The 17096-nt window shown below is 41.9% G+C and overlaps 1 protein-coding gene across 2 annotated transcripts in view; it reads right to left on the bottom strand.

Moving 5' to 3' along the window:
• lrch4 (leucine-rich repeats and calponin homology (CH) domain containing 4) overlaps positions 1 to 17096 on the bottom strand; it is a 28250-nt gene that overhangs the window by 8783 nt on the left and 2371 nt on the right. For both annotated transcript variants that reach the window (XM_087837824.1, XM_006808470.3), the window contains exons 2-9: positions 3859 to 4003; positions 2926 to 3055; positions 2622 to 2727; positions 2143 to 2389; positions 1183 to 1279; positions 949 to 1042; positions 782 to 873; positions 637 to 689 (exon numbers count right to left, since the gene is read on the bottom strand). In XM_087837824.1, coding sequence (XP_087693950.1) covers positions 637 to 689; positions 782 to 873; positions 949 to 1042; positions 1183 to 1279; positions 2143 to 2389; positions 2622 to 2727; positions 2926 to 3055; positions 3859 to 4003 — 964 coding nt within the window. The remainder of the gene's footprint in view (positions 1 to 636; positions 690 to 781; positions 874 to 948; positions 1043 to 1182; positions 1280 to 2142; positions 2390 to 2621; positions 2728 to 2925; positions 3056 to 3858; positions 4004 to 17096) is intronic.

The following is a 17096-nucleotide window of genomic DNA, read 5'->3' as shown; positions in this document are numbered from 1 at the left end:
GATGCCTCGCTCGTCCTGGATTGTTGATTACCTGACAGGAAGACTAGAATATGTGCGTCTTCAACACTGCGTGTCTGACCAGGTGATCAGCAACACAGGAAACCACAGGGGGCCTCTTCACTCTCTACACCACAGACATCAGCCACTGCACGGAGACCTTAATACCACTTTCCACCACCGACATCTATCTACCAAAAGCTTTAGCTTTTAGCTAACTAAATGCAAACAGTCTTAATATATTTGCCAAGTCTTGTTTTGTTTAGTGTACTGTGTGCAGAATATAAAGTTATGCACCCCCAGCAGCATTGCTCAATCATACTAAAGGCCTAAAGTTTCTTCTAATAACATGTATCACTCTGGGTTCCAGTGTTATAATACAGTATAAAGTGGATTCATGTTGTGTGAACCTGCACTACACATGTTTAACCTGTAGAACTTTTGTGCTGCACAAAGAAAGTATTGCAGCTACACTTTGGGAGGTGAGATTTGTGCAGATAATCAATATTCCTCTTTTAATTTTGAGCTTGAATTTAGATTTCTGTTTGTGGCGTTACAGAGCAGACCCTCCGCTCTGAGGTTTGAACCTACTGCTGGTGATACAACCATGCAAAGCTCTGACTGCTTCACACCACTGACCTGGATGTTGTTGACTCCTGGGATTGCAACGGTGACGATCTGTCCTTCTGATCCTGAAAAATCAATACGCGGTCAACATAATCAACACATACACAGGACACAACACTGCGTGACAGCTGCTGATCGGCGTGAGGATAACTGGTACCGAAGGAGGCGTGGATGTATTGGTCCTGATGTCGTCCTCTTCCTCTGTCACACTGCTGTCAATGAAGTCAACCTGCTCCGCATTTCCATTCACTGTGAAGAGTACGATGGTGTTCAATACGTCTCACAACACAAACAATGATTTATGGCACGTGTCTCTTTCCTCACCTCTGTTAGATTCCTCTTCTTCCTCCGCCAGGTTACTTTGGTCTCTGTTGACCTCAGCCATGCGGAGGGAGCGCTCTGAGAAGTCATCAGCAGACTGAACACACAGCACATGTCAGTGAAACACTGATCTGTTCATCTAATATTACACAATGCATTTTTATATCCACTATTATAGATATTAATAGAAGAATATATAAACAGTCACATGTGACAGTGTGTATCCTGTAACATTACCTCGTTCCCAGACCATCGTTTGCTGCCGCTGTCAACGCTGTTGAAGCCAGAGTCGAGCCCTCCTAACTGACCTGGAAACAGTTCCTGGTCTGACAGACTGCAGGGAAAACACCATAAGCACTCATTAAAATAAAGAAGAGCAAACATTTTGTTAGTCGGGGCAAACTGTGAAAGAGAGTCGCTCTAAAGGGCAGTGACTCATGTTTTTAGGCTCTGGTGCAGTGTTAGAGTGGATTTCCCACAGCAGAGTTACTTCTCTTATCTCTGTCCTTGGTTCAAGTACTACAATGTTACTGGGCGGCTAAATGGAAAGCATTGAATTACAATGATACTATTTTCATTTGAGTGTAGATGGATACTGAGCAGTCCCCAACCCCTGGGCCACGGACCGGTACGGGGCCGCGAGAGTTGAGGTTTGGATGTGAAATTGACAATTTTCAGGGTTTTTATCCTTTAACTCGGCTTCCCTCGGTCTTTTCCCGTGTTGCAGTTGTGTGTCTTATTTTGAAATAAATATTTATGCGTTACCATAGCGACCAGAGAACTCTGGGTTTGGGGTTTAAAGCGTTAAGAGGCACAGAGGAGGATGTTACGCTAAATGTTGTTGGCGCATTTCAGGAGGACGCTGCTAATAAAGTTACTCAGTGAATCTGCATTTATTATATTTACCAAATCCCACAGTTTTTGTCTTGGTCGTATCATTTTATTTTGTTGTCTCGCTGAGCAAATCAACTTGCCAGCTTCTTCCAAAGTATGTGTTACTCACAGAGGTAAATTTACAGGATTATAATATCCAGACAATCCAAACACGCTGGCGTAGCACCTCCACATAGAAATATGTATCATCACACATGTTCTTAGGATCTGACTGTTACAGCAGGAAATTGCACACAGCGTCTTCACTGACTTAACCCAACCAGTTAAAGAAGTCTTGACTATCTCTTAGACCTTTGTCCTTACCAGCTGTTAAATCCAGTGGGTCTCAGGTGTTTCTCCAGCTCTTCTTGGCTCCTCTTACAGGCCTCCATGTTGAGGTACTTAAAGATGTGGTATTTGCCCTTGGAGCAGATCTGCGCTGGTGGCATCTGCAGTGGATTGCTATCCAGTGAGATGCTTTGCAGATGCCTGAGGTGACGGTAGCACAAAGGCAGATGGGAAACTCGGTTGCAGGAGACATCGAGCCTAACGAGGGGCAGCTCGGATATTTCTGTGTGGGGAACAGAGAGGGTAAGAGTCAGTCGCTCCGGGCTTGGAGCTTCGTAAACATTAAAATCCAAACTGACTTCATACAGTTGAAACCTCAACTCCTTCACCACTGGACGTCGATCCAATAAGAATTCACTTCTATAATATATTATCTACATTCCCTCTTTGATTGGCCTGTTCAGCACTCTCTATTCCTACTGTGGATTTTCAAGTAAGCATGAGTTTATTTGTACCTTCAGGCAACGTGGTGAGCCGGTTCCTTCTTAGGTTCAAGTCTCTCAAACACTCCAACTGCCCGAGCTCTGCTGGCAGACGCTGAAGTTCATTACAGCTTACATCCTGAGAGAGAAAAAACTATAATAAACCAAGAGGAAAACTGCAACACAGAAATGTGACTGAGTGATTAAACTGTAAGAGTGGACGTCTGACCATGAATCACAGGAAGGTGAAAAGGATGCTGTGAGGGGTACCACTGTACCCTCCACAGTACAAACAGAACATTTCAAGGAGAAACGACGGTGTGAGTGTGTGTCGTACCAGCTGTCTGAGTTGTGTGAGGGAGTATATGGAGGCGGGCAGTGAAGACAGCTTGTTGTTACTGATGATGAGCACTCGAAGGAGGGGGAGCTGAAAGACCGAAGGCTGTAAACTGGACAGGAGATTACGACTGTGGAGTCACAGAGAGAGTGATGCAGTTTAGGAGGTGTGACCTGGGACTGCACACAAACACAGTTAGATGCTTTACTACATTACACAGTGTGTTTGCTGTGAGCTGCACTTTTCCTGCTCGAACTAACAACAACCTGGAGGGTTCGCCTTGTCTCCTAGCAACAGCAAAATTAAAGTGTCCAGGCCCAGATTAACAAACACTAAGACACAGAGGCTCGCCTCAGAGGTGAACCTGATTACCGACTGCTGCCTTTGCACTAACCAGCACCTGGTTCTACTGAGAGCATTTGTGTGCTCTCTGATTATTATCAACAGTTGGATTAGTGATCAGCCCATGATTGTTTTATATAGACTGGATGAACAGTGTACAGATGGAATGATCAGTATTTGTGTCACTGATACCAAACTATAACTGCTGACTACTCAGTAAGTTTGTTTTTAAAATGCATCATTTTATATGAACAAAAACAGCATTTTTATTGGACTGAACGTGGCCCAACAGTCCACCTAAAATAGTTCTGACCCTTGCAGGACCAAAGCTAAACCTGTTTCCATTTTGCCAGAAATGTTGCTGCAGAACAGCTGCAGTAACAGTGTTTCTCACTGTTTTTGAAGTAGGACTGGCCTCAATCTGATGTTACGACAGAAGCGCGTTACCTCTGCTCTTCCATTACCACGGCTCTAAGAACTGTTTGAGGTCTACATTTGTCACAACATTACTGACTACAACAGAATACAACGCTACTGCTAAACAATGCAGTGCAGTAATCAGAGTCATGTGTTGCAGTGTGTAGGAGTTACCTGAGGTTGAGGTAGGTGAGAGCCTGCAGGTTGCTGAGGCTGGAGGACAGGGACCGCATCCCATTGTGGTACAGGCTCAGTGTCTCCAGGGAGATGAACTGACACAGCTCCTCTGGCAGCTCACACAGGCGGTTCTTTGACAGATCTAGAAAACATCAAACGGCCCAAACTTCAACAGTTGTAGATACATTGATACAAATGTTAAAACGGACCAAATGTTTATTAAATGTTTTTATGAATGAGATCTTTGTTTTATGCCACATACAGCAGCTTCCATCTGACACCATCCACACTGTAAACCCTGCAGCATAGAGTTAACCACCACCGCCTCCTGCTTTTCACATTACTGTACGACACTGTCAGTCACCATGAAGACAGCATGGCGCAGCAGTCACGTCTGAGCTCAAATTAGACATTTAAATGAACAAATGCAGTCACAGGATCAACTTGATACATTTTTTTGTTTTATTTACTTTACAAATTGTTTTTATTTGTTTATATTTTGTATGTGTTGGTAAACTTAAAGGTCAAAGGTCAAGTTTCCTGATAATCTCATGAATGCAATAACCCTGAAAGAAGTCACCTATCACTTTGCGTTTGATACCACGAGTGTATCCACTAATAATCTCAAACAAGGTTGAATCTCAGGTCAGAGGTCAGAGGTTGAGATGTTCATGCTTCAACAGGACATCTGTGCTGTAGCTGTGTCTATGTAATCGCACACTGTGACCGGAGGTATATCCTGATGTGCACGCCCCTGCATTGATTTCAAAATCCTACATTGCATTGTTATCTGGAGTTATTGCACCTCTGACTTTGAGGTCAAGGTCACTGAGATTCATCAAACTCCAAGTTTTTTTAAGAGATACACCAATGGGATCAGTGTAAAACTCCTACTTTGCTTCGTTCTTGAGTTGAGCATTCATAACTTTGGGTATTCCAGTCGCCCACCTTCCTGCCTGGCATAATGACGACGATATCACATCAGCCTTTCATGGCCGAGGGCTAAAAATGTAACTTAACGTTGGGTCAGTGCAGGTCCCAACTATTGTCATTGGGTTCGTTCAATACCATTAGATCCTCCTGGGCATTCATGGCTAATTTTTAGATGCAAGTTTCTTCATTTATGAGTGAGACGATAACAATCACCAATAAAAAAAGAAATGTCAGCAAATTCCCAGAGAAAGGTTGCTGATATCATCTGAAAGGACATGAAGGAACATAAGAAGTGGAGGGACAAATATGTCTGACCTCACGAAAGAGTAGAGACTAAGGAGGGAAAAGGTTACCACATGTAATTTTTTTCTATCATGGGCAGAAACACATAAAAAACAAATAGATAATTAACTGGGACACAAACACACGGTACAGTAATTAACACCAAACACACCAGCACAAGCAGGTCGTAGGTCTACAAATATTTCCTGCTGAAGCCTAAATCAAAGATCTGTCCTACTAACACCGAGAACAACACGTGTCCAGTACAGCTTCAGAGACACAGATGAGCCACAGCTGGTGAGAACAGGACACCGTCACTGTGTGGGTGTGGAGTTTTTGTAAAATCTCTTTCAGTTTAGTTAAGAACTAGATTAAATGACTAGTAAGCCTGGTACCAGGTAGTGACAACACCGATGATTAGTCGATTAGTTGTTCCCTAACCTTACCCAAGAAAACCTCACCAGCCCAAACTCTGCTGCCCTTTCTGTCCAAACAACTGCTGACCTTGTTAGCAGCGTCAGACTGATTTAACATTAGAAAGTGTCCTGCTGTGTTTCAGCCTGGCATTAAGCAGAAACGCTCCACACTGAGGAGCAGGAGGAGGCCCAGCACGTCACCATGATAAGAACTGAAACCTTTTGTCAGAGCTGACTCAGACCAGCTCTCTTCAAACACTGTTGTTTTCTCTGTCCTCTCTGGGGAATCAGCTCACATTCAGCTGAGCTCAAATGTGATTGGATTTCCTCGTCAGGACACACGGTGCAGCTTCTTACTTCCTTCGGTGTCTACAGTAGAGGTGAAGAGAACAAATCCACGATACTCTATAAAATCTAATATATGGTTAAAAAACCTGAATGTTCTTTTTATTTACATTTATTTTATTCTCTATTTCTTCAATTATATTTAGTCCTCGCTCCCACTCTGGGACTCAAAGCAGTTCAGCTGCACACAACCCAAAAGACAAAATATTAAGAACTGAAAAAAGTAAAACGTGTTAAAGAAGCAGAACAGAAACTCAAATATATGACAAAAACTTTGTCCACATAGTGTGTAGGGCTGTAATAATCTATCAATTAGATTAGTTAATCGAGTGATTATACAAAAGCAAAAAGACAAAATGAACAATGTTTTAATGTTTACCTACGACATTTGTATTTACGTGCCACATTAAAATGTCATTATCTAAAGAAAAAAAATCTTGAAAAAAATCTATAATTTCAAGTACAGTCAAATACAGAGTAAATAAGATAAATATGCAATCCACACTAAGGCTTAAAAAATGTTCTGTGTTGTTTCTGACATTAATAGGAGCCAACGAGACGTTATGAAGGTGTACATGTTAATATCCACCCAACACCCTCACGGGCTCAGTTTTACTGGTCCATGTACTTTTTTATGGGCCTGTGAAAAACTTTACAATTTCATATTTTTAGATATTAAGACAATATTTTATATTATTTCACTTTAAAAATGTTATGAAAGCCTTGAAATAAATGTGGTCTAGTACACCCCGGGCCCCCCTTTAGACTCACCCCTGTTTGCTTCCATATAAACTATGACGGCTGCCGTCAGCCTTCAGCGAGCTGTATCATTTAAAGATGGCACCAAGCTAAGGCTACGTCCACACTAATGCGTTTTCTCTCCGTTTTGGCCTCCCGTCCACACTGAGACGGCGTTTTCCTCAAGGAAAAATGCAGCGTTTTGAAAACACTCTCGAAAACGCATACATTTCAAAACGGAGCTGTCCCGTCGCAGTGTGGACACTCGAAAACACAGACTTTCGAAAATGATGACACATTTTAGTCATGTGATGCAGTCATGTGACCAACTAAACAAAGATAGCAGAGGGCATTATACAGCAGTTTTGTTTGACAGCCCTATTAAAGATTAATATCAGTCTGTACATGCTCCAGAGAGCTTTTCTTTAAATTCTTTAATTTTTACTCGCTTTTGCAACTTTGTACTTTTGTGTTACTCGCAGCAACAACTCCACCTCATTGTTAGTCTGTTTAAAAAACTTTTCCTCAACATTTTGTAGCGACGTTTCAAAGAGCCAGAAAGTAAATAAGCAGCAGACAGAAATGAGGCAGGTCGAATCTTTTTACTTTTGCGCATGCGCAGGACTGCAACGTAAGCGTTTTCGGCCGTTTCAATGTGGACGCACAACTCTGTGAAAACGACTGAAAACACTAGTGTGGACGTGGAGCGTTTTCAAATCTATCCGGGCTGCTGTGGACGTTGTCTGAGTTAACAGTTCATCTGCATATCTGAAACCCTTGTGGAGGCTTACAGCAGACTTGTCTGTGTGAAACAAACAGCGGTGGATGGAGGCGCTACAAAGTTTGTTTTTCATCACGGTTTGTTGGTCCGCTGATGGACGACTGCTGCTAGCTTTGTTAGGTTTGAATGCTGCGCTGCCATTTTGGATGCTACAAACACATTTTCTTTTCCCTGACTCACTTTACCTGTCATTGTTCGATCACTTAGATATAAAAATGCTTTGTTAATATAAACATATATCATGTTTATGGTTATTAAATGACTCCTTTTTGTTGGATGTATTTCAATCAAAGAAAATTCAGACCAGCCACACCCTTTCATTGCTAAGCATTGCACATGCTGCTGCACACTCTGGAAAAAGTTCAAATCTAACCAAGCAGGAACAAATGTTGGATCGCTGTTAAGCTAACACATCATCAGAGCTACTTTCTGCATCTTGAATATCAAGGGTAAGTAATGCATGTGTACAAATATAGACCTGAATATATTCATTTCTGTAGGAGTGACGAGTAACCCTCTACCTTCATGTCACAGGTCGTTCAGTGTTACCCTGTCTCACAGGATTATCGGCCACTTCAGGATATCTGCTGACCTGGATCGAGTCCCGTTAAATTACCACAGTGGGTGTGGAGATGTTTCACCAGGCTTAAGAACAGGGTCAGAGATTATTAGCTCGGAGAAACTGGATCAAAAATTACAAACAAGGAAAAGCACACAACAAGAAAAAACAGTATGCAGGTTATAGCAAGCTCTCACTTGCCCTGTGCCACTGTCACACTCTGTGGGTATTTTCCAGTAAAAGTCACAGGCCTAACCAGTTTGAGCCCTGGTCCATATGCAGACACTCTGACAGTGAGCAGAGAGCCGTCAACAGCTGCTGTGGATCAATGATTGTGCTGTGGCCAGAGGGCACAGTAAAACACAGGGTAATGAACCCTGTTAGCAGTGAACCCTGAAGCTCCACGTCTGCTATAAGGGACCTAAATATATATAAACACTGTCAGATTAACCATAACGTCTCACTGTCAATGCCATTAACTACAGACATCATGGTGAAGCTAACTGGAACGTGACATTTCACAGCATTTGTGCATCCATCAGGTTCATTGATGCTTTTTGTTCTCAACCGTGTCAGCAATGGATGGAGTTTGTTTACTGCCACAAATGATATGGCAGACAGTGAGCTGGCATATCAACATGTCCATCACATACAGCAGGTACACGTCACCAAGTTCCCCAGTAAATATATTTCTAAAGGTGCTCCTGACGCAAAGAAATCCAACCATAGATGTCCATAAATTATGTGTAATAATAAGAAATGACAAAGGGAACAGGTATTGAAAAAGCATGAAGAAAGGGAGGTGCAAAACCACATAGAAAGTCATGAGACCAGCTGAAATCTACCAGTAACCAGTCCTCCCACTTAGTACAGATGAATATCAGCTGGTTGAGACCCAACTAATGGGCCATAAAAAGGTGTGTCATTACCGAGGTGCCCCACAAGAAACATCTGATCAGGGTTAAAACCAATGAGCGCTCTCTCTTCACAAACCTGTTGTTGGAAAACATACTGACGGCTCCAAAAGCACAAAGACGGCGAGCAGGTGCTCGCCACGAGATGCCAGACAGACGAGTGAGAAGACTGATCAGAAGAGCTCTCCAAGATCCAAGAGAGCCATCGCCTACGCTCACCCTCACCACACACTCCAGTGCTAAAGAAGAAAGCATGTTGAGGCGTGTTTAAAGTTTGGTGACAAACATTCAGACGAGCCTGTGAATAACTGGTCAGATGAGACGGTGAAACACGTCTGGAGGAAGGACCATCACGCTCTGGGCACGCTTCATGTAACTGAAGGAAGGATGAATGGAAGACGTACCGAGACCTTCTGCTGCCAGGATGATGAAGATGAAATGAAGACAATGATCCCAAACACACGGCCAAGGACACTCTGAATTGGTTAAGAAAATAAAGCTGGCGCAGCCAATCGCCTGACTCTAATCTGACATCTGTGGAAAGAGCTAAAGGTCAGAGTTCAAAGTAGGGGCTTATGGAGCAGGTCATAAGGATCTAAAGACTGGCCCATTCTTCCACATAAACAAAGTCATGTGACTATTTTCTCTATACAGGACGTGTCCTCATCAATAGGCTTCTGTACAAAGTATTAAATACATTTTTGTTCAATACTTTCCTGTTTCACTGTGTCATTACACACAAGTCAACATCTATAGTTTCATTTCTTTGCATGTGTGGATTGCATGGCTTATTACTGACACTCGGTCACAATGCCAGCATGTTTACTTTTAAATACTTAATTCACCCTCTGCACCTGACTGGTCAGAATAAATTCATTTTTAATAATAAATATCTGTTATTATGCTGCCTTACCTTTTCCAAAATTTAAAAGTAGGGAAGGTGTATTTACTGGAACAACGAAAGCAGATCATGAGGCTTAAAAAGGGGCTGAAGGTTTTAAACAGATCAGTAGAAAGAGGAGGATTCTCCTGTCAGAGCAAAGCTCTGCATCTAATTACAGGCTCTGCAGGAGGCTTTATCCTGGACACTTACGTCACCTCTCACACATTGATCAGACAGAACTCGGTGGAAGGCCGAGGGCTTCCAAACACCTACAGCATGATAACACAGGACACGAGCTCGAGACATCAAACAGGTTTAAACTCATTGTTTAAACAAGAAAAAAGTCAAATGAAGTCATCGGCCCTCTTATGTTCCACCCTGCATTGCATAACAGCGGGCCTGAGGAGCTGCTCAGCACACGTTTGTTTGTGTTATGAGCTTCATTTGATCACAGCTGACACACTGAAACATTACAGCCTTAAAAGTCTGAATATTTATCCAGGTAAGATGGACAGATGGACATAACCTGGACTTCATCTGCACAAAACGCATCTACGTTTCATGAGAAAGTCACCACTACTACAAAATACAGCAGTGTCTCCCACGAGTACTTGGGCGAGTACTTGGGCGAGTACTTGGGCGAGTACTTGGGCGAGTACTTGGGCGAGTACTTGGTGAGCCCCGACGTGTATTATTTAAACACCTCTCATTGTTTCTGAACGATCTCTGGCCTCTTATTTCACCTTCAGTTTGCTTGTTTGTCAGCAGCTGATTGGAACAAATGAGCTGAGTCATTTTTATTGTTAGAAATATCAGTAGTGTAAATTATGTAAATGTAAATATCTTTATATAAGCCACTGGCTATGCTGTCCACCCCTGCTGTACATTTACCAGCTGCAGTCGTTTCTATGATGTGAATGATGCTCTGCATGAAACTGACCAGGTGAAGACCACATTGTGAATGACATATTATAGAAATAGCATTTCATTGTTGTTCACTTTAACTGTGGTGGCTAATATCATAGAAACAAGATATGCACATTTGACAAACAAAATAAAATAACATTTCTTTAGTTTAATTTATGAAACATAGACCAAAACATTACAGTTTGACATCAGAAAAATAGTATTTCTGCACCAATGAGGTGATTCCCAAAAAGCTATTAGCCAAAATGTTGGCACCTTTAGCATGCTGTGCTTAAAACAATTAGAGGGAATTGGATAACTCAAAGACGTGACGGGGCTAAAAATGACATTTAAAATGAAATCTGATCCTTTGTTTGCAGATGCTTCATCACAAACTCTCACTGGAAGATGTGTTGTCAAGAAGCCATCTCTAAGGAAGGGAAATGAGATAAACACTGAGGTGGATCCAGTTACACAAACACTGCACTGAAAATCAGTAGCAACACGGCTCAGAGTGATGAATCCAGATTTGAAACTGTCATTGCATGATCTGTTTAGCAGATCTTATGAAAAACTGGCTCCATTACCGATTGTCCCATATCACGATTTCCTGCACATTCTCCACCTGCCTGTGCTGAGGTGTGTTCACGTTAACAACATGAGCCTGAGTTAGTGGGCAGGCACCACTGCCAACAAAAGAACTGAGAAGACACAAATAAATGAGTCACAAGGAGAGTGCTGTAGGCAAACGTGTGCGTCACTTTTTTGTAATAACATGAAACAACTTAGCAACAAGTGCTCGACATATGAGACAACCTTACATTTGTATTGACTGTTCGTGTGTGTCAGAACGTCTAATACTGACTGACAGTTATAGACTAAAGTTACTTTACTAGAGTTCGACCAACCACGCGTCTTGGAAATGACCTCGTTCGACTACTTTACAGCATTAAATATGCACTGAACACAAGCATTCCTGCTGCCGTGAGCGACTACAGCGACATCAAGCTTTATTATACATTCGGTTTAGCGCCATGTAGCAACCAGCTACCTCTCCCCCTCACCCTGGCTCTTTTTCATAAGACAGCATCAGACCGCAACGTCTGTTCTGATGCTGTTTGTTTCGCAATGTTGCCAGTGACAACACAACTCTGTGTCTGCTGTAAGACAGGATGTGGCTGTGTGGATTCCTGTTACAGTGTTAGTGATAGCAAGCCGATGAGCAGCACTACAGACAGAAGCTAAAGGCATTCGGTGTGGCAGCGTGTGTGAGAGTAGACCGAAACTGCACTATTTCATTAGGTGGGAATCTAAATGTTTCTGTGAGTGATGGAGACGTGCAGCAAGCTACCATTGAAATCATAGCGAGATGTTTGGATATGACCCGATCTTAACCAGCAGCGTGTTTCCTACCAGCAGTATAACTAGCAGCTCTGACTCATGTGAAACAGACTGAGAATGTTGCCTCATTATTTGGAGCCCTTATTATTTTATTCATTATCTTTTATCCTGTCACACCTCCCGTCTTCTTTCTGTTAAAGCCATACAGACTGCAGGTTTTGCTTTAGCTCCATATGCAAAGCTCAGTGTGTCCATGCAAAAGGCAGAACATGCTGCTCAGCACACTGACAAACAAATAATACGACACAATGCATGATGGGCATGAAAAACTAAATCTAACTAAATAAATGTTCCATGGTGGTTGGAGGTAAAAACATATAAATAACATTGTTTAAAGACTTCTTTTTAGTTTTAGTTTGTTTTCCACTGAGTTATCAGCTTTGTCACTGGTTAGCCAACAGAAACTATTGTAAGTCTACTAACTGCTACCAACCAACCAAACCCAGTGACGTAAAGGTTTGTACTGGCACCAAACGTGTTCTAGAAACTCTGAGCACTTATTTCTTAAATGCAGTTGCACACTTTGAGGACAGGGAGGCTCCATAACTGACCTAAACTACAGTTTGTATAAATCTGTTAAACTACTTTCCTTTCATTTAAACTCGCCTGAACCTACCTCTTGATTAAAGACACTAACAATCTACAGCCACATTATTAAGAAGCACATATTTCATCTATCAAACTGTAAAAACTTTGACATTTGCTACAATAATAATAATAATAATAATAAATGGGTATATGTGCACATACAGTATTTACTTCATCCCCTCGAGGCCCTGTCTTCTACCCACTTGCACAGTAAATCTGCTGTTACATAAGAGAGGCACGGCCTCAACTTTCATTATAGAGGAGGCAGTCCTCTCCACACAATTAGATTATTTACACACCAACAGTGGTAGATTGTGTTTCAGGGAAAAACACAGGACTACGTGACCTGGGTTTATGGATCATGTGGTCTCTAGCTTATGTGTGTTGTCATGGCCCCGTAAGACAGAACGTGTTATTTTTTCTCCTATACCGGACTATTTAAGATAAGATAACTCTCTTTATTGTCATTGCACAGTCATACATAGTACAATGAGATTGGAAAACTGTCCTACGTCGGCACTACATATAACACAACACAACACGATATGACACATCACAACGCAACACAAACAACACAACACAGTATATTAACTTAGTAATAAAAAAAGAAGAATAAGCATATGTGTATTGCACACTGTTATTATTGCACATTAATTATAATTGCACCTTGTTATAAATATAAATATTATTATTGTTATTGTTTTAAACATTGTAACCTCCCCCCCCAAAAAAGTCCAGGGAGGTAGCCAGTCAGGTCAGCTATTTGCATTGATTAGGGCTATTGCCCTGTTGTAAAAGCTGTCCTATTTGGGAATTTGACAAACATTAAATTAGTTTCAAGAATGAAGATGGTCGATTACTTCATATTTTTTAATGAAACAGGTTAACATTAAACTTTTAACTGGAAAAATGGTAACTTATTATTGGAATTTACATCCAGTTTGTAGTGGTTAGCAGGCTACGACTTCCTGAATAATAAAGTAGCCTGGAACGCCGGACCTGTTGGAATTTAATGTATTTAAAACAATGTGGTTAAACAACAACAAACAGCTTTAACAAGGAAAGAAAAACATATCAGCAGGAGGAAACTCTACACTCACATACAGTGAAACTTATGCAAGTTCCAAACAGAACGTTCAGTTCAGTTCAGCTCTATTTAAACTAGCACCAAATCACAACAACAGTCACCTCACGTCACTTATTAGTGTAAGAAAAGGACCCCACAATAACACAGAAAACTCCAATAATCAGACGACCACCTATAAGCAAGCACTTTGGCGACAGTAGGAAGGAAGAATTCCTTTTAAACAGGAAGAAACCTTTGGAAGATCCAGGCTCAGGGAGGGGCGGGGCTTAGAAAGACGGGACAAACCATAAACTATTGTCAGTCCTTACAAACAGATCAAAATAACAGTAACATGTCTCACAACTTCCTACACACTGAAGACCAACAGCTATGGAAACATTGGAGTTCTGACTACACACAGACACACACACAGACACACACAGGCCACAGACCCAAACTAGTTATTGTCCTTAAGGCTGAAGACAGACTCTGGATCAGAGAGAAAAAACAGCAGCAACCTTTAAAGCAAACAGATGTTTGTTACTAAAAGCACCACCATGAAAAGATGTCATACTGAAAACTCACTCTGAAGTAAAATGAAAGACTCTGATTAACAGAGCCATCCATGAAGACCACCAGGCTGCCCTGTTAGCCAAAAAAAAGAAAACCCCTTTTCCTCATAATGAGATGTCCCATCTAGTCTTATCAGTTCATGAGATGCTCCTTCAGCATTCCCATGGATATGTTTGAGGAAACTGGTGGTTGGTTCATTGACTCACTGCGATGTTTTTAGTCTTTTACACTGACATGACAGCTGGATGGAAACATGGTGCCTGTCGGGGAGCAGGGAGGCTCACAGAAAAAGCAGAACTAAAGACTGAGTGAACATGCCGCCCACATCCGCAGAGTAAAGGAAATAAGACCTCTCTCTCACAGAGCAGACGCCAGCTACTGACGAACAAGGCTCGAATCCATACAGAATCCATACAGAAGCCACACAGCAGGTAAAATAAGTATTGAACACATCACCAATTTTCTTAGTACATATATTTGTAGTAGCACGAATTGCTCAGGTGTGATTTTGGCCCAGATCTCATTATTACACACAACTTATGGACCTCTGTGATTGATGTCTTTAGCATCTGTGGGCTGAATGGGTCGCTACAGACATCTGGTGAGAATTTCATCTCATTAGCATCTTTAGAAATATATTTAATTTGTTCAATACTTATTTTACCCACTGTGTGTTAAAGTGTCACCGAGTTCACAAAGTACAGGATAGCTTTGTAGCTTCTAGCAACACTTCCCAAACATGTTCCCTTGGATCCCCTGTGGAGGCACCGTGGGCAGACACACACTGCACTGTGGGCCCCTGCAGGGGTTGGTGCTAGCATATCTATATTATGCTCACACACAACTGCTCAAGTGTGGACAAGAACCCCCAAGGGATTTATGTCTCTACCCAGACTCAACAAGATATACTATGGAGCTGCTTACAGAAAAAAAGAGAATCACATATGGTGTCACATATTGACTTCTTTAGTTGGTCAGCAGTACATCAATAACATAACATAACATAACATAATAACTGATAATTGAATGTAGTGGTGTATAAACATATAGTGAGTGAAGAAGAAACACCCAGTGCATCATGGGAATCCCCCGGCAGCCTACGTCTATTGCAGCATAACTAAGGGAGGATTCAGGGTCACCTGGTCCAGCCCTAACTATATGCTTTAGCAAAAAGGAAAGTTTGAAGCCTAATCTTGAAAGTAGAGATAGTGTCTGTCTCCTGAATCCAAACTGGAAGCTGGTTCCACAGAAGAGGGGCCTGAAAACTGAAGGCTCTGCCTCCCATTCTACTTTTAAATACTCTAGAAACAACAAGTAGGCTTGCAGTGTGAGAGCGAAGTGCTCTAATAGGGTGATATGGTACTACAAGGTCATTAAGATAAGATGGGGCCTGATTATTTAAGACCTTGTATGTGAGGAGCAGGATTTTGAATTGTGGATTTAACAGGAAGCCAATGAAGGGAAGCCAAAACAGGAGAAATCTGCTCTTTCTAGTCCCTGTCAGGACTCTTGCTGCAGCTGTATCATACATGTAAGCATGTATAATGTAAACAGAATTGGTCCTAGCACTGAACCCTGTGGAACTCCATAATTAACCTCAGTGTGTGAAGAGGACTCTCCATTTACATGCACAAATTGGAGTCTATTAGATAGATATGATACAAACCACCACAGCGCAGCATGCTCTAATCGCTCTAATAGGATATTATGGTCGACAGTATCGAACGCTGCACTGAGGTCTAGCAGGACAAGCACAGAGATGAGTCCACTGTCAGAGGCCATAAGAAGATCATTTGTAACATTCACTAAAGCTGTTGGTGGTTATGAACGGTGTCCGTCAATTGAATGGGTGGTGGTGGTGGTGTGGACATGAGGCAGCCAGTCATCACAGAATGCATTTCAAACAGGATCACCAGGAGCAATGGTGAAGGAAAGTGTCCCAAAAAGTACCTTCTAACATACTTTTGTTTATGTATCACCAAATATGCAATACATGAGATTTTTTTAAAGCGAGAATGTTGTTGTGGTCGATTTGCCAAGATAAGATAATTACTCCAACATTATCTGAGATGTCAGGTCTAGAATCAGCTCTGATGTTGATGTGTGAGCCTCACAAACAGAAGCTCTCAATAACCAGAAGGGACAGGACTGAGGAGGATTTATTAGAATACATAACAGTGTGGGACAGAGGTGGTAATACCACTACTCTAGCGTATTGTTTTTGCCTTATACGCTTCATTTCCAAATATGAAGACATGATGGGTGGCTCTAGACTTTGGCACATAACTGTATCTATATGAAAAATGTAAAACATAAATAAATGCGCACACACACACACACCAAGTGAGCAGCTGGGGTCCTGAGTGCCGGCTGTCCAAATCCCCTCGTGCTCTCAGCATAGCTGTACGACCAACAGGACCCCAGCAGCCTTTATTAGGAATTTGGAGACGTGGCGAACGACACTACAGGACAACTTCAATTCTTCAACGATTTTGCTTTTTAAAATGCTTAAGAAAAAGTTACATAAGTTTCTCAGCAGTCCATTTAATCTGCTTGATGCATTGAAGCATACTTGGGGATTAGCCGAAACCTAACCTCACAGCACTACAGCCCCAGAACAGCTTGGTGAATCAGCACTGAGTACGTCCCTTACAATCACAGAATCAGTGGGTGCAGAGTTTTCTGCTGATATAACATCTGTGTCAGGAGGCACAACTACCAAGTATTTCTGTGAAACTCAAAGCATCTCATTAGGCAAGACACTCGAATACAGGCTAGATGCTACAAAAACACGTATGCAGCACAGTGTCTGCAACCTTCCACACACAAGAGACTGACTCTCTGTCTCCT

Source organism: Neolamprologus brichardi, chromosome 3, assembly GCF_056152115.1.
Source record: "Neolamprologus brichardi isolate AB-2024 chromosome 3, ASM5615211v1, whole genome shotgun sequence".
Taxonomy (NCBI): domain Eukaryota; kingdom Metazoa; phylum Chordata; class Actinopteri; order Cichliformes; family Cichlidae; genus Neolamprologus; species Neolamprologus brichardi.
This window is presented reverse-complemented; position numbering and strand designations above follow the sequence as displayed.